General features: G+C 36.7%; 2 protein-coding genes across 4 annotated transcripts in view; one reads left to right on the top strand and one right to left on the bottom strand.

Moving 5' to 3' along the window:
• LOC105388784 (hepatic leukemia factor) overlaps positions 1-21,422 on the top strand; it is an 87,251-nt gene that overhangs the window by 43,972 nt on the left and 21,857 nt on the right. For 2 of the 3 annotated variants that reach the window (XM_038122209.2, XM_038122211.2), the window contains exon 2: positions 14,210-14,248. In XM_038122209.2, the coding sequence (XP_037978137.1) occupies positions 14,210-14,248 (39 nt within the window). Of the gene's footprint in view, positions 1-11,784; positions 11,922-14,209; positions 14,249-21,422 lie in introns of those variants that run through there. The other variant, XM_048632668.1, reaches the window with a different exon arrangement.
• On the bottom strand, positions 7,825-10,139 carry LOC125491213 (acetylgalactosaminyl-O-glycosyl-glycoprotein beta-1,3-N-acetylglucosaminyltransferase-like). The gene is made up of 2 exons (XM_048632666.1): positions 9,431-10,139; positions 7,825-8,099 (listed from the first exon to the last, which is right to left on the bottom strand). Exons 1-2 carry the CDS (start codon positions 10,128-10,130, stop codon positions 7,834-7,836), a joined length of 966 nt encoding a protein of 321 aa, XP_048488623.1. The 5' UTR covers positions 10,131-10,139; the 3' UTR covers positions 7,825-7,833.

The raw sequence follows: 21,422 nt of genomic DNA, 5'->3' as shown, positions 1-21,422 counted from the left end.
CGCTCCGTCAAAGTTAAAGCCAAACGAATATTATTACTTTGTATAAACCTATGCCTTAGCATTATTAGGCTATTCAAGATTTGGCCATACCATTATTAGGCTAAACAATGTTATGCGAAATAACTTTTTACTAAACGAGATTTATGCCATACGATTTTCGGCGTAACGAGACTTTGACCAAACGTTACTATGCAATACGAGATTAGGCAAAAAAAACTTATGCCAAAAAAGGTAGAACCACGTTATTTATATTTTGAAAGCACGGGGGACGTGGAGCTGTTGGGATGGCTCCCGGTGGACTGGTCGCCGTCGCCGCCTCGTCGCGTGCGCAGGCGCAGCCGCGGCCACGGGACCAATCCACCGCGCGCTTGATTGTTCTATTCTCGAACAACATTTATTTGTATTCGTTTTATGTTAAAAACATTTTAGTCACCGCTGTTATGCGCAATGGAAATGAACACATATTTTAAGGTTACAAAATAGAATTCATCCTGTTAAATTGGAAATTCAACGTGATATATTCTATTTTGTAGGCAACACCTTCTTGTTTACGAAATTGAAATAGTAGCGGCTGGTATTTTGAGATAGACTGATGATCAGGTATGGTGCCAACACAGTCTGAAGATATGCAAGTTTGTCGCGGTGCAGTTGCGACAACTCTGTCTCCGCGTGTTCAGGAGGCTTTTGTCCAGTTTAGCACAATAGCGCCCCGTCACCTTGTTGTCACATTGCGCTAAATCTGTGAAAAGTATCTTGACTGCACATTTATGTAAATATAGTTTCTATGCACAAAGTTAAGATGGCCGACAGTCTGAGAATGGCTCTTTGTCTGTAATGCTAGGCGTGGGTATGTCGTCACATTTTGCAAACTTACATTATGTTATAAGAATAGCTTATGCCCGCGAGCGTCGCCTTAAAATGGCTACTAGCTTCTGAAATATACGGAACTATTTTGATGCATATTTACTAACAAATAAATCTTCCATGGGCTTCGAAAATGAAATAAAATAAAATTGACATAAATTATACTCATAACATATTCCATCACCGTTCGTTAGTTGACTGTGATAAAAGTACCTAACTAAAAACGAAGTTCACTGTCGAAGTTAATATAACACGTTAAAAACATCCACTTCTGACGGAAAAATTGGAATTAGCATGAAGAGGGCGTGAAACGTAGCAGTTTTGGGGAAAACGCTTTGAAACGGAAGTTATGATTTTATTCATTTGGCGGTGCTAGTTGACTTTATACTTCACCTAAACGGCGTATTTACAATATTTACATGTTGATAATAAGTATGACAGAACCTAAATATTCTCTCATTAAATAAAAGACCTCCTTTACATATTCTATGACAAGAAGATGATCCAGCCTGTTCTAGATAGAAAGGCACAATAAATAAGTTAAAACACTGGACAGCACTGTTCTAACTTTATTATGCCTTGTCTCTGCCTTGTTTTACTTGATTATTGTTAGAAAACAGGAGACTCTTATTCACGATATTGCACTTTAAGGTGGGTAATTTGGTATAGATTACAGCGTTTTGTCGAACATTTCTGTGTAATGTAACGTTCTTACGAATGGTTCAATACAGGCAAATGCATGATAAAAAGTTCGTAAAAGGATGATGACATATATTAGTTAGAGAGCCGTTCGTTGTTCTGTTACAAGTAAACATAACTACTAATAACTTACAATTGCATCAAACCAACACTTTAATTAAAAAGTGTAATAAGTTACCTACAGTATTATCAAGTATATAAACACAATTTAATGATGAAACATTATGATAACATATCAGGGCAGCGCTACCTGGGTGATTCGATAGACACTTGGTACGCGATAGGCGAAATATATTTTGGCGTGTTTTCGTGCATCATGTGAATGTTTCAGCGACGGCCTCGCAGTTTTGCGCAGTTCTCGATGATAACGCGTAGCTATTATGATACCGCACTTTCAAGGTAGGCGTAATTAAAGCATAATATTATAATATTACTTTTATCTTCAATTTTTTTGCGGTAGTTATATTTATTTACTGGTTTGAAAACAAAATTAATAGATATATCTTTTAAGACAATAACATTCAGCCATAATAGGTACTAGGTAATTATTTTACTTCATTGTACTGTACCGTGAATGGTTTGTGTTAGATTATTTTCTATGGATGACATTTGGGCCTAGGTTCTTATTTCTGAATAAATTTGAATAAAATATTTAAGTAAGTTTATTAAACACATTAAATGTTTATTGAGGCCATTGATGTCCGAGTCTTTCGGTATGGAGTGCGGGGTGAGACAAGGGGGGTTAACCTCCCCCTCACTCTTTAACCTATATGTGGATGCGCTGATCGTCGCGCTTAGCAAGCAGCATGTCGGATGTCACGTAGACGGCGTATGTGTAAACAATTTGAGCTACGCAGATGACATGGTGCTGCTGAGCGCGTCGGTCTGCGGTCTGAGGAAGCTTCTGCGGATCTGTGAGGATTACGCAATGAGTCATGGTCTGAAATATAATGTGCCGAAAAGCAAATACATGGTCTTTGCGGCCGGTTCAAAACGTCCCGACGGTGTGCCGCCCATCAGACTATATGGCGTGCCTTTGGACCGGGTAGAACATTTTAAATACCTTGGGCATGTTCTAACACCAGACCTCAAAGACTGTGCTGATATAGAGCGGGAAAGAAGGGCCCTATCGATAAGAGCAAACATGTTGGCTCGCAGGTTTGCACGTTGTTCACAAAATGTAAAAATAACTCTCTTCCGAGCATTTTGTACCTCATTATACACGTGCAGCTTGTGGGCTAACTACACGCAGAAGTCTATTAGGGCCCTTCAGGTCCAGTATAATAACGCGCTAAGGGCAGTGTTGGGGCTGCCCCGTTACTGCAGCGCTTCAGGCATGTTCGCGTGGGCGCGCACGGACTGCTTCCACGCGACCGTGCGGAAGCGCTGCGCGTCCCTGGTGCGGAGGGTGCGGGCCAGCGCCAACACTGTACTTGCGATGATTGCGAACAAAGAGGAGTGTCCTTATATCCGCCACTGCTGTCAAAAACATGTCACAACGAACAGTGCCAGATATAATATTATTAAATTTTAATTATTATGATTTTTTGTATGTTTGTTTTTATATAAATTTTATTTACGTTGACAATATTATTCAAAAAAGTATCTTTGTTTTCTATTTATATTATTTTACTTTTTGATAATTTATTTTAAATTTTACTGCATAATATTATTGTACCTAATGAATGTTTTAAAATTTTTTTGTTAATTTGTTCCTCCGATTTTTTTTGTGTTCTATGTGTAAATTGTATTTTTTTAATGTGTAAATGTAATTTTAATGTTTTATATTATGAGTCCGTGGTTACTTGAAATAAATGAATTTATTTATTATATTTATTTAAAAGTTACATATATACGATATATTCCTACTTATATTTTATACTTTGTAAACATATGAAAATTAAAATTTTGATTGATGATTGATATTGCTTCCAGACCAGAATTTCTACTGATAGACAATAGGAAGATTACACCAGCAGCTACATACGTGTAGTGAGTAGTTGTGTAGAAGTGACGTGGCGTCGAGTAAAATACTAGTTGGGGTCCAAGAGTCAAGGCGCCGAGTGACGATAACCTTCATCCGCACTATTGTCACAATAAAACAGACCGTGCCACCACAGTATAGAGCACAGATTCTCTCAGCTTAATCTATCAGGGTTTACGTCCACAAAAACAATTGATTACATTCTCGGTAATTCTAAACTTTAGCAAAAAAGCCTCTAAGTATGCTCTTTACTAAGTCCGCCATAGAAATACAATCAAGAATACACAACGACATAAAACATCCATTGATGACCTTTGAAGTTGTACCATTGAAGCGTTGGGGTTAATTATTATTGTTATATTTAATTACGGGAAGTTGAAAGTAAAAGTTTTAATTGTTAGTTCCCGGGGCGCCAGGCGGGGCGGCGGCGGCGGCGGCGGCGGCGGCTTCAGAACAGTCTTCAGTGTACTCGTATTCATTCACAAAGCATTCGTCCATTGACCTACTTATACAATCGAGGGGGTTATGTAATTTTTGTTTTGTTTACAGGTTTATTGCACCCGGCCTGGTATTTCTGTGCCAAATTATTTAATTACTATCAGCTAATTCTTGATACATTGTTGCGAACAGCTGTTACACAATTATCTGTTAATATCTATTCAATAAGAATGTGTTAGTTTTTTTGTCACTTAAGTATCTACCTCATTATTACATCTACAATCTACTAGTGAGATAAGAATATCTTCATCAATATAGTGAATTACAACTCCAATCTTCAGTTTCTAACATGGTTACTGTGTCAGTATAAATGTAGCCTCAAACCGCACGCTATTTATTATAATAAAATAGTATTTTTATTTTTAAACCTCTTTGCACTTTAGTCAACACCGCAAACCGCTTTTTACCAGGCAATCATGAGTAAATCCCAAGTTTCAAAAAAACAAGACCGGACCCTGTAAACCTTAAAAATAGACCAGCAGGCCCTGAAAACCTTAAAATATGAGGTTTTTTAATATGCTAAAGAAGCGTGGCTGCCTGTCACGTGTATTGTTTGGACTCAGTCACACCGAGCGCCAGTCCACGGCATACAATGGAGCAATTTCACTGTTTGTTCTCCATGTTGCAATCATTTGTGTAGGAATTTCGTGTTTTCAGTCAAGATGAGCTGCTCACGCGCGGCCCAGTAATGAAATAAATAAATATCAACTTTTTTCAATGTCATGATGAATTTTAATAAATTTCTTTCACAGCGAATATGCTCTAGGTTGAAACGCCTATTATAATTACGCCAGGAATACAGTTTATTTAAGCCATTTGTTGCGAAATTATATATATTATGAATATTGAATCACATCGCGCATAATACCTACTTAATTTTATTTAAACTTTAAAATACTTAGATAGACCCTTAGATTAAAACTTCAGTAATACGGCTGTTCATAATTGGCAATAGGAATACTAAAAAATTTCAATCTCAGACATTATAATCAGTGCAATACCGGCATAAAATCGAGGTAAAAAACCTAAATCAAATCTGTGTTTGCTTGCCAACGGCTTCGGTGGCGGCGCGGCGTCGGTAGGTAGGTACGTCAGATAGTGATAATAAGAGATAAGTGAGCCACGTTAGTGCCTGGGTGACCTACTGGTGAGCTGAATGTCACCCCTCTCTGGCCTACTGCCCCGGCATACCTTCTATCAGGAGGGTTATCCGTCGGTCACGCACGATGCAATTTTTGAATAAAAAATTAAGACGAACCGTAATCGGACATTGTAATTAGATTATAGGTTGCAGTGTCCATTATTTAATAGAAAAGAGCATAATCCATGCGCATGCAGCTTAGGCCCACTGTTATCATGTTTTAACTCAAGCTTAACCCGGGATTAAGTCACAATTTACGAGTTTTAATTAGGTCTTAGCGCCACGCTAGTCGCGAGTTAAAACTTGCGGTGAGTGTACCAGCAGCTTTCCGTTTGTTTGAGTTTCTCCCTCCAGCGCCAATGGAATGCACGCGAAAAGTGAATTCCTTTTACCAATATGTCACAATGGAAAATGTTATTGTCGTATTTGTACTCGTATGTCTGCAAACTCTTCGAACCACTTTTTACTCTTATTTAAAACTCTTCGACAGAGTTAAACACGGTTAGAGGTCGCTAGAGGTGATAGTTTGTTGTATGATTAACACGAGTTTAAATGTTGTATTTTTAATCAACAATAGCCTATGTTTTTTTCAGAAATCCCTGCAAAGCTATTATGAAATATCCAATTCTACGTATTATTACTGTATACCTTTGAGTCAGAGGAGGATTTACGGATTTAAAAAATATATATTGTGAAAGATAAACGTGTTTCAGTGTAGGCGTGGATAGTAGTAGGTATTCTATTTGCCCCGATTCTGAAACTATAATAGGGCTAATTTTATGTCATTATAGACATAGCACAAAGATGTCGTGACAACCTACGTCCTACGTTCAAAGCAACAATACATTCACAGTGCTGTTAACTGCAGTAAAGATATTATACAGGGTGGGCAAAGTGATGTAGTCAGCCTAAAGGACAAGCTTATTGTCATTCCGAACCACTTTACTTGAGATTTTTTAAAATTAATCTAATAAATATGTTTATCTTTTCTTCCTTCATAGAATTTTCCAAAAGTCGTTGCACAAACGTTGTTCGTTGTTCACTATGATCTTTTCAAAATATCCGCTTTCGGATTAATATTCAACTTTTACCTGTATACAGCCATAGCCAGTGTGTGCAGGGGGATAATTAATCAATACCCAATGATTTATTGCATAAATATTTAACAGGTGTTAAATACGTAAAATGAGGAACTTTATGGAACCCCTGTCGGGCACAGCAAATTAAATCCAACCATCCAGTTTTTGATACTAACGAGTTTCGCCATTGTACCTGACATTGCACTGTGATGCCACTGGAAATAATTGTTTCTAAGAATTCTTTCTTTTACAGAAAGCTTTTTGCAGAATTTCATTTTAGAATATATGCAGGTAATGGAAGGAAGTGTTCAAATTGGAGGAAATTGCTTTGACAGTATTGGGCGTTTATTACAGTTCCTTTTGTAGGTTAAAGACTTCCGCTAGAAATTATCGAGTTAGAAAGAAATAGAATTCCTATATAGACCCTATTAAATTGAAGTATAATAGACCTCAAAATACGGGAAAATTATTCGAGCATTAAGCCACAATAAAAGTACCAACATTATATTATTACCTACAGTATACATACATAAAATGACATGGATTTATTAGTTAGTCGAGTAGGTTAGCTAGGTAGGTACTCAAATGACTCGGCTGCCATTAATTTAATTAACTTTGGCATTCTATTGCTATTATCAGCTTTGCCATTTGTAGTTTATGGTTTATCTTGTGGTCTTCCGTATGCCTACTCCATGTCTTTAAGCATGTTTCTTTATGTTAGTCCAATAATTTAATACACTCACGGGCAATGAAAAAGTTCCACTCACAAAATACCGACAGCAAACGACCTAATTTTTTCGTTGGTAATATCCTGATGCTCTGTTGATGTACTCCAATGTTGCAGAAAAAGCCTTTTTCGTTTAGAAGTAATTTGGTGTTTTTCTCAATGGAACCTTTTCATTGCCCGTGAGTGTACAAGTAGTCACATAAAAAAAATACTTGTCTAATTCGGGATCTTGTCTACCACGTTTTGTGTATCCTGTTATAAATGTAAAATATGTATTAAATTATCGGTACTTGTTCGTATCTAGTCCGCTTTTATAATTTACTGCCATGATGCGAATGCGGAGTTGCTGACTATTGAATGCGCCTTCGTAAAAATAGTGCTGGCCTTGAGGTTAGACATGCGGGTGTGTGTGTGTGTTTCATTATGTGTGTGTTCGTTCGAAGCTGTGCGTCTTTGTGTGTTTGCACCTACGTTAGTAGGTTAGTATACTGTAAGGCATTGTAGTCCTTATCGACTAACTAGCGGACACTCGTGACATGTGTATGACGTGACGCCTTTATTGTAGGATTGTAGCTAAACTATCTTTTACCTGTGAGCTGCGCTTCGTCCGCAGTTCCGGCATTGCTGCCCTATAGCCATAAGCCCAAGTGTGCATAGCAAATGAAACCATAACATTTATATCATGCATTGACTTACATATTTCATTTCATGTAACTGTCATGCTCCTTTCGCAAAATTAATTACTTACGGCCACCCGTATTTTTGTGTGTGTCAGCATTTATTCATACGTACTTTATTACCAAACTCATAAAATGTTCCTAAACAACGTTGGTTATGTATATTATAATTTATTTTCAAACAAGTGAGGCATGACGCTGAAGTTACGGTACTCTTGGATAACATTAAGCTTTTCGTCTTGGAGGATGACGTACGGTATTTTGTTCCAAGGGTGTCGGAAGCCCTCGCTCGCCGCCGCTGTGCGCTGCACACCGGCAGCCTCGGCCAAAAAGGCAGTAACGTACACATCGTCGATCTTGAAAAACTTCACACGTGAACTGGCATCCAGTAGAAGCCTCACCGAGTCTTGTGAGAACAGTAAAAAGCTACCTGAAATGAAGGGAACGAAAGTGAAAATGTATTCGATGAATTCTATTTTGGTGTAGCTTTTCCCGCAGGCTTCGCATCGCATGTTGCTCATAGGAATGCCGGAATGAAAAGTAGCGTATAGCAGTCAGGCAGTGCAGCAAGTTTTTTAATACGGTTCAGTAGTACATAGTTTTTTAGGGTTCCGTAGCCAAAATGGCAAAAACGGAACCCTTATAGTTTCGTCATGTCCGTCTGTCCGTCTGTCCGTCTGTCACAGCCGATTTACTCGGAAACTATAAGTACTACAGTGATGAAATTTGATGGGAATATGTGTTGTATGAACCGCTACAAAAATATGACACTAAATAGTAAAAAAAATAATTGGGGGTGGGGCCCCCCATACATGTAACTGAGGGATGAAATTTTTTTTTTCGATGTACATACCCGTGTGGGGTATCAATGGAAAGGTCTTTTAAAATGATATAAAGTTTTCTAAAAAACATTTTTTTGGCTTGATTCGTTACAAACATACAGAATCTTAATTCACTAAAATATTTCCTCTTTTATTCTATTAACTATAGTTATGATAAATGAAGCTTGAATTAAAAATAATTTGACATACGAGCTATAGACGTGCATCGTGCAATCTTTATTCTTCCTATTACAGATAAAACTCTTTTGATTACTGTGAACTCTAGATCTCTACCAAGTGTAACATTTCCAGGCTTGCATCCTGTTTCTTAAAGCAGGGAAAAGCCTTTGACTCGGAGCAGCAATGGGTGAATCTCGTGTTAATATTTTATTAATGCTACATGGATTTTATTATGGATTTACTTTTTTAATATTATATCCATAATGGTCCATTATTGTGGTTGAATGATATTTCTGCACTGGTAAATTGTGGGTTTAACATGAATTTTTTCGCCACTCATAATAAAATGTTTTAATTTTTCACCGCAAACCTACAAACACCGCCAAATATACACAAACCTCAAAATAAAGAGTGTACGAGAATGCAAACAGTATAAGCCTGCTACGTGGGCGGACCGTGGCCGTCGGTATTTAGGGAAGCTTTAAAAAAACCAGTGGAATCTGCTATGGACTAAAATGATGAAATCCTTGAAATTATAAATGTACACTTATTTTAATTTTACTACTTAGGTACAGAGATGTTCAAATAGGAGTAAAGTTTAACTTGTGTACCTTCCTGTATAACGGCTGTAAGTATTTAGAACAAACCAAATGCTTTTAGATGAGAAGAAATGTATTTTTGCTTAGGTGAATGTATCCATCTACTTAGGAATCATATAAATTATGACTAAAATTGAATTTCAATTGATATCACGGCTCACCTGGACACATGCACGGGTACATGTCCTTGCTATATTCATCCTTCCCAACGTGAAACCTGCAATGCTTAACGCGGTGAACTACCAAGTGACATTTCTCCAAGGTGCACAGGAGCAGTTTCTTGGCACCCCACGGTGATAGACCTCTGACTAAGAACGTTCTCAGTGTCAAATAGTCAACTGTCACATCATCATCTTGCTTCAGTATGTACTTGACTTTAGGGCAATGATGAGCAACCCACTTCAACCCCATGATGTGCTTGTAAGTCATGTTGGCGTGGTTATCGATAAAATTTCCCTGAAGCATGTCTCCGTAGGTCGATGACTCGTTGGCTATAATGGCTGCTGCAGTAGGGTCCATGGTTTCTCCCATCAAGAATAGCCCTGTCTCCCCAGTTCTGGCCCAAGCGTCTCTGATGATGCTTCTATGTTGCTCATGGAAAGGGCTAGACGGGACTAGAATTAGCAACAGCAGACCGGCTGGGTAAGGGGCGCATGGGTTGCTAGTAAATTTCCACTGGAACTCAGTCACGTTGAATAAAGATCCGACTGCATCAGTTACGTTGGGAAGTTCGTCGTCGTTGGGGCCTCGCAAAGAAAATGTGCTTCTCATCTGAACGACTATATGTGTGTTTCTTGAGTAAAGCAATATGATACAGGTACTAATACATAAAAGGTGTAAAATTTGCAAATTATTAAGCATTGTTTACAAAAATATACTTCATGAATGGTTACCGATTTATGTCAAAACTGTAACCCGTTCAGAACCTAGATTTTCGTTCAAAAATAATACAAGTTTCAATGATTATTCCTTATTTCACTGCTAAAAATTACAAGGGCCGGTACATGAAAGATAGCTGCGCCCTCATTTATTTTCAGGACTTTATAGTTTCACTGTACAAGCTTTTTAAGCTCAAAGAACCTATTATACTTATCCAAAATTTTCTGACGAACAAACTGGAAAATCTTTGCATTTATAATAATAGAAAGACAGCGAGTTTAATCCCGAACTGGCAACAAACACGATACCTCCTGAAACTACCCTTCGTCCGTCCTAGGTACTCGATGACCTAAATACATACAGGACTGTCCCAAAATTACTTATAGGTAGGTTACCTTCCTACCGAAGAGACAGAACGGCGCCATAACATAAGTACATAAACGTTTACTTATAGTAAAAGGTTAAGGACAGATTCGGTCTTGTTAGCAATGGCTTATTGATTCTATGTAAAATCTACAAAATAGGAACTCACTTTTTAATATTAGCCTAATATTTTTGATCATTTAGAGCGACTATGGTTTTGAGCGCTCATGCTTTGCTGTGTTAGTTAATTCTGAGTACGGTTTACATTTGGACCGGGATGTAGGGATGTTGTGTGTTTTATCAACTTTTATCTTAGATCACTTTGATAATAAGCAACCAGGGCATGTTTGATAATATATTGTTTTGACTAATAAAAAGAGATTTTAATAATAAAGGCATTTAAGTATATATACTATTTTAATCAAAATGCGTCTTTTCTGTTTTGATATCGTTCTACACTTAGTGTTTTCTCTCAATCGTTTTATACTTACTTAGAGTACCGTGTGCTGACTGAAAATAACGCGGAAATTGGATTATCAACTTTGACCTCTTGTCTGATCGTGTAGAAAGGTATTAATAAGGATTCCAGCATATTTAATGTTAGTATTACCATGAGATGATAACACTTACATATTTCATTTTATTTTATCTTGCGTACTCTGAGTTGGGTTACGAGTTACGAGGTAATTTAAACTAAGGTCGTCCTATCTAGTGCTACCTTGATTTGAGGTAGGTACTTTAGACACTACGGAGAGAAAGTGACAGTTACACATACACGTATCTAGATTTAAGGTTAAAATTCCTACGTGTAAGCACCTAAAATACAGTAGATTTGTTTGTGTTATTATTTTAGTTTTAAGTAGGTAAGTAAGTACTTAAGTTCCTTAGATACTTCTTCATACAAAATTTTAGTCCGGAGGTCCACAGGGTCCACTTCAGATTATAGTACTATATCCTGATTACGACTTCCTGAATGACTGTTTATAGACTTTATAGAATGTATAACTACGATCGCACGTGGCGTCGTCTGGTCTGCCGTCTCTTATGTGAATTATGTCACAATCGGTAATTGTTAGCTTTGTTAGCGCACGTAAACAACAGAACGCCCTCTATCGGTGACCCACAGCACTTGCCGCTCACGTGCTAGCTAGTGTGCTGATCTACCGACCAAACGCATACTAACCAATCACAACGCTCCCTGCTTTACCAATGCAATCCATAGGACCAATCAAAGCACACTATACTTTGACCACAGTGCGCACATGTGACTTGTACTATTTACGAATCTTTCATAATTTTCAATAACAAACTTTTGATAGTAAACTTTCTTGTAACTTGATATATATTTTTTGTACTGCGTTTTTGTAATAAGTGATTGTATGTGTCTTTATTTAATAATGAGCCAGGACGGTAAGTAAGTTCACTTACTTTTTGTCGCATTTTTGAGTATAGTAGAGGTCACGAATTCATGTTCCGGCTTCGTGCTACCCGCGCCATCTGTAGTTTGCAGCTGGAACTATTTCGAAACCTTTCATGATAGCGTATAATCTACGCCACAGTCAGCTCTTTCACTAACTAAAGTAGGACTTTACGATACAGTTACTAGGCTGTCGTATAGGTGGCGCTTATAGTTTTACAGTATGAGCACATCATAAATAAAATGATCTTAGATAAAATATTACGATTTTAAAAAACTACTGTCACATACTTAGCATTAGTATGAAATCTCGATTTATGCCATTTTATATGGACAAACGTTTCTTAAATCGAGATTTTACACTTAAATCTAGATTTAACACTTTGGTGCAAAGAGATTTCAAACAAAATATTTAGTTGTTTTGCATGTAAAGTAATAATAGAGTCATTTAATACTAGAAGTTTTTTTATTCTTGCAAATTCCTCATACAGACACGCTACTTCAATTAAATATAAGAATAATAGGTTGTAGTATGTAGGTGTACTGGTTCTACCTTTTTAGGGTTCCGTAGCCAAAATGGCAAAAACGGAACCCTTATAGTTTCGTCATGTCCGTCTGTCCGTCTGTCCGTCTGTCCGTCTGTCCGTCTGTCACAGCCGATTTACTCGGAAACTATAAGTACTACAGTGATGAAATTTGATGGGAATATGTGTTGTATGAACCGCTACAAAAATATGACACTAAATAGTAAAAAAAAGAATTGGGGGTGGGGCCCCCCATACATGTAACTGAGGGATGAAATTTTTTTTTTCGATGTACATACCCGTGTGGGGTATCAATGAAAAGGTCTTTTAAAATGATATAAAGTTTTCTAAAAAACATTTTTCTTAAAGTGAACGGTTTTTGAGATATCAGCTCTCAAAGTCGTAAAAAGTATGTCCCCCCCCCTCTATTTTTATAACTACGGGGTATAAAATTCTAAAAAAAATAGAGGTGATGCATGCTAATTAACTCTTTCAACGATTTTTGGTTTGATCAAAGTATCTCTTATAGTTTTTGAGATAGGTTGATTTAACTGTAATTTTGGTTAAGTTATTGTGCCTACGGAACCCTTTGTGCGCGAGCCCGACTCGCACTTGGCCGGTTTTTGGCATAAGATTTATTTGCCTAATCTCGTATTGCATAGTAACGTTTGGTCAAAGTCTCGTTACGCCGAAAATCGTATGGCATAAATCTCGTTTAGTAAAAAGTTATTTCGCATAACATTGTTTAGCCTAATAATGGTATGGCCAAATCTTGAATAGCCTAATAATGCTATCGCATAGGTTTATTAGGTTTATACAAAGTAATAATATTCGTTTGGCTTTAACTTTGACGGAGCGTCTCCCTACATAGCGCAAACTGGTGCCTTGTATTGTTTCCGTTTGGAAAACGCTCCGCTCCGCTTCGCTGCGCTCCGCTTTGGTTTTGATGAACATGTGCACCTAATACGCTCCTCCTCGCTTTGCTCGTCGTCGCACCTATTTTTAGGTTTCGATCTCATGGGGTTTGTAATAATTATATTGGTCGTTAACTTTCGATTTTTTGATCATACAATATCGTGATTTTCGGGATGTAGGAGAAAAATACCACAATTTGTACATTTACTACATACTTAATATATTATTTATTAAGATAACATTACGAGAAACAAGATTATACATAGGTATAGACGAACATAAATTTGAGCAAACGAAACTTAGGTGTTTAAAGATTGTGCCTAAAGAGTTTTAGACGAAAGAGCCTTATGCCACATAAGTCTTGGCAAAGTGATGGTTCGGCCAAAAAAGTTTAGACCATACGATTTATGCGAAATGAGTTTTGGTCAATAAAGATTATGCAAGATGAGCGGAACCCAGGTGTACTACCTACATAAGTACATTAATAAAAAAAAAGTACAAAAACTAAAGCAAGGAAGGTGCACATACTTATTTTTGTACTTTTCTCGAAACTTTGTAACGTTATCTACCCATCGTAGCCCATACCATACCCCATACCCAATCATTGTCAAGGAATTGGATTGGATAGATACTTTTCAAGTTCTTTTGAAGGATCAATTTATTTATAACTGATAAGTAAGAAATTAATTTCTAAATCATACAAAAAAATGGATTTGCACATCCATAATTTCCAGTCCGCAAATCTTCTGCTCTTGTGTAAAATTCAAGTGTTTAGACTTAGTTTATTCATTAAAAAAAAATTGCTTTAATTTAAAACATTAATCTTTATTGTTTTGTTACAGATTTCCTGAGTCACGGAGCAAGTTTTAATAAAAAATACGGTAAGTACCTACTAAATATATTTTACACATTAGTAGGTATTTCCTTAAACTCTATTATTTTTTTAACATAATTTCTATAAGTACCAATATTGTTTTACTTTGCGAAAAATGCTTTTTCGGAGACCTTAGAAACTATTAATAGAAATACAATAGAAGTACCTACATAGGTACAACCAAATCAGAAACTTTATAGGTAGGTTTTTCAGATGGACATTCAATTATTAGTTAAATTAAGAAAAATAATACGATCTTACCTTTTTTGTTAAGGACTTTAGTACCATAGAAATGCCATGTACCTGACCATGTGAGTTCCATTACTTTCTAAACATACTTAAATAATTCAGGATCTCTTGAACCAATATAAATTAAAAAAGCATTCTTCGATATTAATAGCAGTATTTAACTTTACATTTATTATACATGTAAAGAAACATAAAATTTGAGTCAGTTTTTCAGCATCCCTTTCATTTCATACCTATATTATTGTAGGAATGAATAGGTATGTATGATATAATCTTTGGTAAAACTAAATTTCAGCAAAACAATTACTCTATGTTTGAAATTATGTGTATTGAAACAATGTTTCCGTGTAGCGGAACCACGTATGGTCGCACTGAGTCCTGAACATTAGCGAAGTAATGCGATCTAATAAATATAACTTACAATGTTCGTTCGGGTTTCAGACATAGGATTAAACTTTCGAATAGTTCATGTAGTTACATGGTATATCGGTTTGCACCTAATATACGGTGGTCGTAGAGTTTAATCACAGTTAAATAGCTCTGATTGACACAGGCAGTACTGTTCTGTAGTTGATGCTTATTCCATGGCCGCCCTACGATACTTTACCGCCCGCCCTGAGTCGGATTGCGTATGACGTCGGAACTTTGTATTCCCTAGTACCGAACTGTTGTATTTTTATTCCAACGTTTGTTGCGAAATAAAACATACTTTTAACTATTTTTAGATGTAACACGATACAACGTGTTAATCAAATAGCATAGAACATTTTACTTAATTTTTAAATTCTGACGGTAGTGCAGACTATGTTTCGATTCAAATGTTTCTAGACTGAGTAGGTACTACTATGACTACTGCACTTTCAGCTTCACAAATCATAAGTATACGACAAAAAGTTGCGAAACTTACCAACCTCATTTCCACAAGAAACCTATTTTCCCTACCCATGAAGTCCTGAAAAGAAAGGTTCCATGATAGAGTTGGAGCCGGGGGGCGAGGGCGGCACGTGGCGGGCGGCGGGGCGGGGGGCGGGGGCCACGTGAGGGCGCGCGTGCGGCGCCGGCGGCCGGCATTCCCCCCGAGCTGCGTCCGCCGTCGGACGTGCCACATCTTAGCCACCATTGAGACCGCTGTAGACCGCAAAGCCGCGTGGCCGCGATGCTGGCCCGCGTGCCGGCTGGACAGGTTCGGCTACATCGACATGGCGACGGCGGCGTCCCATGACCACCAGCATAGCTTCCTGGCGCCGCTGCCGGGCGCGGAGGGCCGCCGGTCGCCGGTCGACTACGACACAGGTAACTGCATCACACGCAGCGCCGTCACGCGGCTCCTCAGCACGTGCGCTGCAGGGCAAAGGTCGAGCCGCTCGCATACTACTTGGTCACATATACACTGATCAGCCTGGAAAATATACATAACATCTACATACATACATAAATGACACTTTTAGTCATGGAATTAGGAAGAAGTTACTGTAAAACGGTTAGGTGTACAAAAGGTTTTTTTTTTCTGGAATGGCCGTAGAAAGTAATTAATGCAGGTTTTCAAACTATAGGTATTCAGTAATTCATGATATTTATTAGCTGAATTACAATTAATTACTTTGTAGGCAATTGTACTGTCAACCATTCATAACATAAACACTCACGCGTTGAATCCCATAAACGAGTGGGCCGGTATTATGGAAGTCCTAAGAACTTCTGTATCATACATAATTTGTAGATAGTAGAAAGCCTGAATTTTTCAGAAGCGATGGTTATAGTTTAAATACCAGCCAAAATTTTCAAACGGCAACAGAACCCAGCGTCTCAAAGTAAAGTTTTGTGGGTGGAACTTTTTCATCGCCCGCGAGTTTTATAATATTTATAATGGCATTTTTGCAGGTTCTACTTCGCTATGCTCGTTCCTTGTATGCTAGCTTGTTGGTAGAAAACCTGGAGAAAACCCACAAATTAGGGTATTGTATTCGATCATATATTAATGACATATTTAGTTTATCCATGCCCTGTAGCACAGGGCGCTAATAAGACGTGACAAAAGTTATCCGTCGCGCTCACTCATGAGGCTGCGCGATGTGAGTGACGGCGATGCAAAACTTTTGTCACGTCTTAAATACGCCCCGTACTAGCCCTTCATAAGATGCTAAATTTTTCCATTGTCATATCATGTAGTAACTATAGTGCAGCATGGAAGCTAGTGGACACGACACGACTGCGCGTAAGAATATCAATTACACAGATCATTTTGCTTCGACCGAGTATCTTGAGTTGCTACCGCTAGTAAAACTAGTTTACCTATGTATCTTAATATTAATTATATGTATCCACCATAATAATATAAGATATCCGTATGACTGTGTTATGTATTATGTACATCTTGAATAATAGGTAATAATTATGCATATCAGCCTCGAGTCCTTGACTTTGCCATGGCTTGACTAGATCGAACTGTAACTACATTATATACACATGCTTTTATTAATAGTATATTTAAAAAAAACTGATGAAAGTATTTTTTACAAACTGCTCTCTGTTTGAAAAAGAGGGGCAGAAAATAACTGTCTTTTCAAAATAGGACAAAAAATTGCATGAGACTTTTATAAATATTTATTATGTCTGAAAAGCTTTATTCGGGCAAGTAAACAATTATAAACACAATGTAAATTAATATGCTATAAGGTCTATAATAAAAATAATATAAATCTGTGAAATGATTTCAGTGTGGATAATAGAGCCAGATTAGACCCCTCCATGATACTGCACATAAGATAAATAATAATAACATAAATGTACATGCATCGCAAATACTTAATATTTACATAGGAAATAATTAAATTACATAATATACCTAATAGTAGTATTATAGGCTGGTTTTTCAATGGTATAAATATACCTGGGGAATACTTTAGATACACGTATGTGTCCAATGTATTCCTCCCAACCTGATAATGTAAAAAATACTTCAATCATTACCAAAACTTCTGACTTACAAAGTAATAATTAATACCTATAGATTACCTAATTATCTTATCATTAAATTTTACATACACACATATACTTATGTAAGTAGACTATTTACAAAATACATGTTAACAATAACGTTTTATTTATGCATTAACGTAGCTCTTTTTAGACATAATACAGTAACCGGTAGTTGATGGATGTGGAAAGCCGAGGATAGAGAGCTGTGACGGTACTTTGAAGAGGCCTTCACAGCAGAGAACGGCCTGGTGACGATGATGATGATGACCTACGTCAATCTATACAATATTTTACTTAGATATGAAGAAGTCCTATTTAGGCTGTATTATTTTGAGTTGCAATGTTGTACTGTTTGAAATGCCATAGGTATGTAGGTGTATAGCATAGAATTATAATGTACTGTAGTATATGTATAGAACTTGCTGCATTACTTGCTAAAACTAGCTTCACATGACTTTTAATTAGTGCTTATATTGCTAGGTATACCAACAAGACACGCATAGATCTTCCATGGTACATTCCTGCCTCTAGAGGAAAATTTACTGTACTTAATTAACATTAGAAATGAGCCCGATAATTTTAAATAATACACTTTAGGGTTGACACAGGTATCAATTTAAAATTACAAAGTAGGTACCTACAAACTTATTTTCATACCTATAAACCGCTATTCTATTCCTTTAGAATGAACCTGCAAGCTCTCTAGAATGGAACCTTTGTGCTATCCTAACTTAGGCCTATTTTCCACCAAGATGGTCCACTGCGAGTTGGTCGGTTCAATCTTGATATGCTTTATCTAGATTTCTAGACGTTTAGGTCTTTTCAATATGTTTTTCTTCAGCTCAAGAGTACGTGCTATATTTGTAATTCAAATTCTTATGTAATTATAAATAATTTATTGGTGTGTGTGTCAGATTTGAACTCCAAGCCTCTCTAATAAGAGGAGAGTTCCTTTCCGTTATACCACGGCTCTGTACAATGTACATTGTCCCTATTTGTAGTTGTTTATAATATTGATCAGGCGCATCATCACGACGCAAGTGCTTGAATTGAACTTGACCTACGTTATTGGCATCGATCTACTGATGACATCTAATCTACATCACATTGAAAAATCCTTTGATGTCTGATTTGAAGGTGCCCACATACACACATACGTTAATGGAGACATTGGAGACAGGTATAGTTTTAAGACGAACGAATTAAGTAGGCACCTATAACAGCAAGAATATTGAATTATAATACAAGCGGTACAACTTTACAGCGGTTTAGTGAACTCACCAACCCACAGTAGACCAGCGTAGTGGGAAACGGTCCAAGCTTAAAAAGGCAGTTTAGACCTTGGAGATATCCACAAAGGTTCCATCAGAGAGAACCAGGTGCAGGTCCTTAAACCTTTACAGAGAATAGAATAGAATAGGATAGAATGTATTACCCTGGATAAGAAATTGCGTACCTTCGTTGTTTTTAACGCATTAGCAAAGACTAAGAGAAACTCGGCGCCAGTCGGATCTATACATTAATGTATGAGAGTTGTATGAGATTGTTCATGCTACCTATACAGGTCGCTGACGTCCATAGAACATCGTGGATTCTAGTGCACAGTCAGAAAAGTAAAATTAATAAGTAGTGATTTTAATATTATAGATCATTTTAATTCATGATCCTACCATAAGATGTCGTTGTTCTGGTTTCTGGTCGACTCTTAAAGAAAAAGAAAATCATTCCCTTTCACACGCACCGCGAAGTTCTCAATAATTTCATAAGGGGGCGCTACTTTCTTGAGTAAGGTGGCCTATCCTAATGTATATTTTTTAACTTGGATACTAAACTGGCAAGTCCAATGTCAAGTTTAATAAAATCTGTCATTCATATTTCACAAATTGATATTTTGAAACTTGGTAGTAGGTACCTAAGATTAACTATATTTTTTACAAATAAATATTTGGTGGATATTTCAATGCTGATTGCATATAAATATAGTTCACTTTGACTGCTTAATAAATAGTGCCGAGCTTATTTGAATCTGCAAATATTAATAAATAAATAATTATTCCTACTTACACGCTTGTCGGGCGAATATTGAAGTCGATATTGTAAGTAAACAAAATATCTCCGTGCTATTAAAATTTTCATTTTATAAAATTGATGAATTTTCTCCGAACGGTTTTAAAGATATGAATAAGATATTAAAAATGATTAAGTATTGATATGTACCTAGTGTTAGTCGGACTCGCCCATCCCTATCTATGTGATCAAAATATTTACCGTAAAAATACGACCGCTTACGTATGTGCGGATCCGTTTCTCTATACGAAAATAATACTTAGTGGTTGTTCAAATGGATCTTCCGATTCGTTATCTTCAGCCATGTATACATAAAACAAAATATAGTAGATAAGTTTTTAATTTCAATCGCTGGCATTCTTATCTCGCAAACCTAACCTTGGCAATTCGTCATATAAACGCGGTCCTTTGATTATGACTTGGTTTCTCAGATTAGATGATGTGAATATTTTGTAAACAATGGCCAGGCATTCAAGTGTAACAATGCGAGCATGATGGTGATAAGCACCTTCCCCACTTACCTTCCCTACCCTTTTCTCTCCTGCACACCTGTGAGTGATGAATTCGAACATATAATAGGGTAACATACAGGGTGTTACAAAAAGGAACTACGAGTTTTGAAAATTCTCGAAAAAAAAACCTTCTCCATAGAAACTGTATTATATAAATATTTTTTTACTATTTTAATGCATAAAATTAATTGCCATGCCAGGATTCAGACAATACATTTATTTTTAACTAAAGTAAAGTTTTACCTTAAGCAGTTAATATTTCCTAAACATTTCGATGGAACTTTTGCAAACATTTCTAGAAACAAACTTGTAGGGATTCACTTGTTTTGTTTCAACCTAACTTGGTAATAACTTTTTCTATAAGTATTTCAACCCAATTACGAAAGTATATTATTATTTTAAATTAGATTTCCGGGAATGTGCGTGGCCTGTCCACGCCGGTTTTCTATAAGAGATTCCGTCCTAAAAAGATGCGTTTGCTTAGCGTAATAAATATATTTTAAAACAAAATTTACTTTTATATATCTTTTTTGTATTTTATTTTTAAAGATTATATTTAAAAACTATAAGTATCCATAAAATAATTCAATGTTGATATCAAAAACACTACGTCGGTGCTACTTAAATGATACAGACAGACATACACGTCAAAATTATAACACCTCTTTTATTTCCTGCTTGCCCGTAGTTATAAAAATATATCGGGACTCGGTATTCACGTAAACGATGAATAAATTCATCTCTCCATGTACTGTCGTCCATCGCTACCTTGTTGCAATTAAAACGGGATGTTCCGTAAATAACGAATAAAAAAAAGATTTTTGTAATTTTCTTAAAATGTGTTTTGAAGATTTTATCAGGCTAGGCAAATATTTTAATAAACTACACTGCGCGAGTTTGAAATACAGATTCACATTATTAGTTAAAATATCCAATCGGTTCTACAAAATTTAATTTCAATTATCGTGTGTGGTTTCCTTTCTTTATACCAAGCATTTCAATTTGTTTTGATATCCTGTAATTTTTCAGTTTCAAATCTACATGGAGACTACCTCTGTTGAAGCGCGACGTATTCACCCGACTGTACTTATCTCTTATGCGGTTGTTTTCGGTATAAATGACTGTCAATAACTTGCAGGCCCATCAGATCGATGTCAACTGACGTCAACCGCGAAAGTAAGGCAGTAATACATATAAATCGATGGTCTATATTGTTCTAATGTAAACAGTCTTACATAAATAGTGCGCTGGCGCACGTGGCCGTCGAGAGTGAAAACGGAGTCTACGGAGTAGTACGGAGCATGCGCGATGATCGAGGTCGAGGCAATTTCTCGCGAGTTTCGGCCAAGGTGAAAGTTTTCGTGTTTTTGAGAA

The sequence above is a fragment of the Plutella xylostella genome, chromosome Z (genome assembly GCF_932276165.1).
Source record: "Plutella xylostella chromosome Z, ilPluXylo3.1, whole genome shotgun sequence".
In the NCBI taxonomy this organism is placed as follows: domain Eukaryota; kingdom Metazoa; phylum Arthropoda; class Insecta; order Lepidoptera; family Plutellidae; genus Plutella; species Plutella xylostella.
The sequence above is the reverse complement of the archived record's forward strand: the minus strand, read 5'-3'. Positions and strand labels throughout refer to the sequence as shown.

What these genes read in the sequence shown, in the direction of transcription:
- LOC125491213 (XM_048632666.1), bottom strand. Translation starts at nt 10,130, where the DNA reads ATGCTTAATAATTTGCAAATTTTACACCTTTTATGTATTAGTACCTGT. An exon ending in GTACCCGTGCATGTGTCCAG is followed by an intron (nt 8,100 to 9,430) that starts GTGAGCCGTGAT and finishes CCTTCATTTCAG; the next exon opens with GTAGCTTTTTACTGTTCTCA.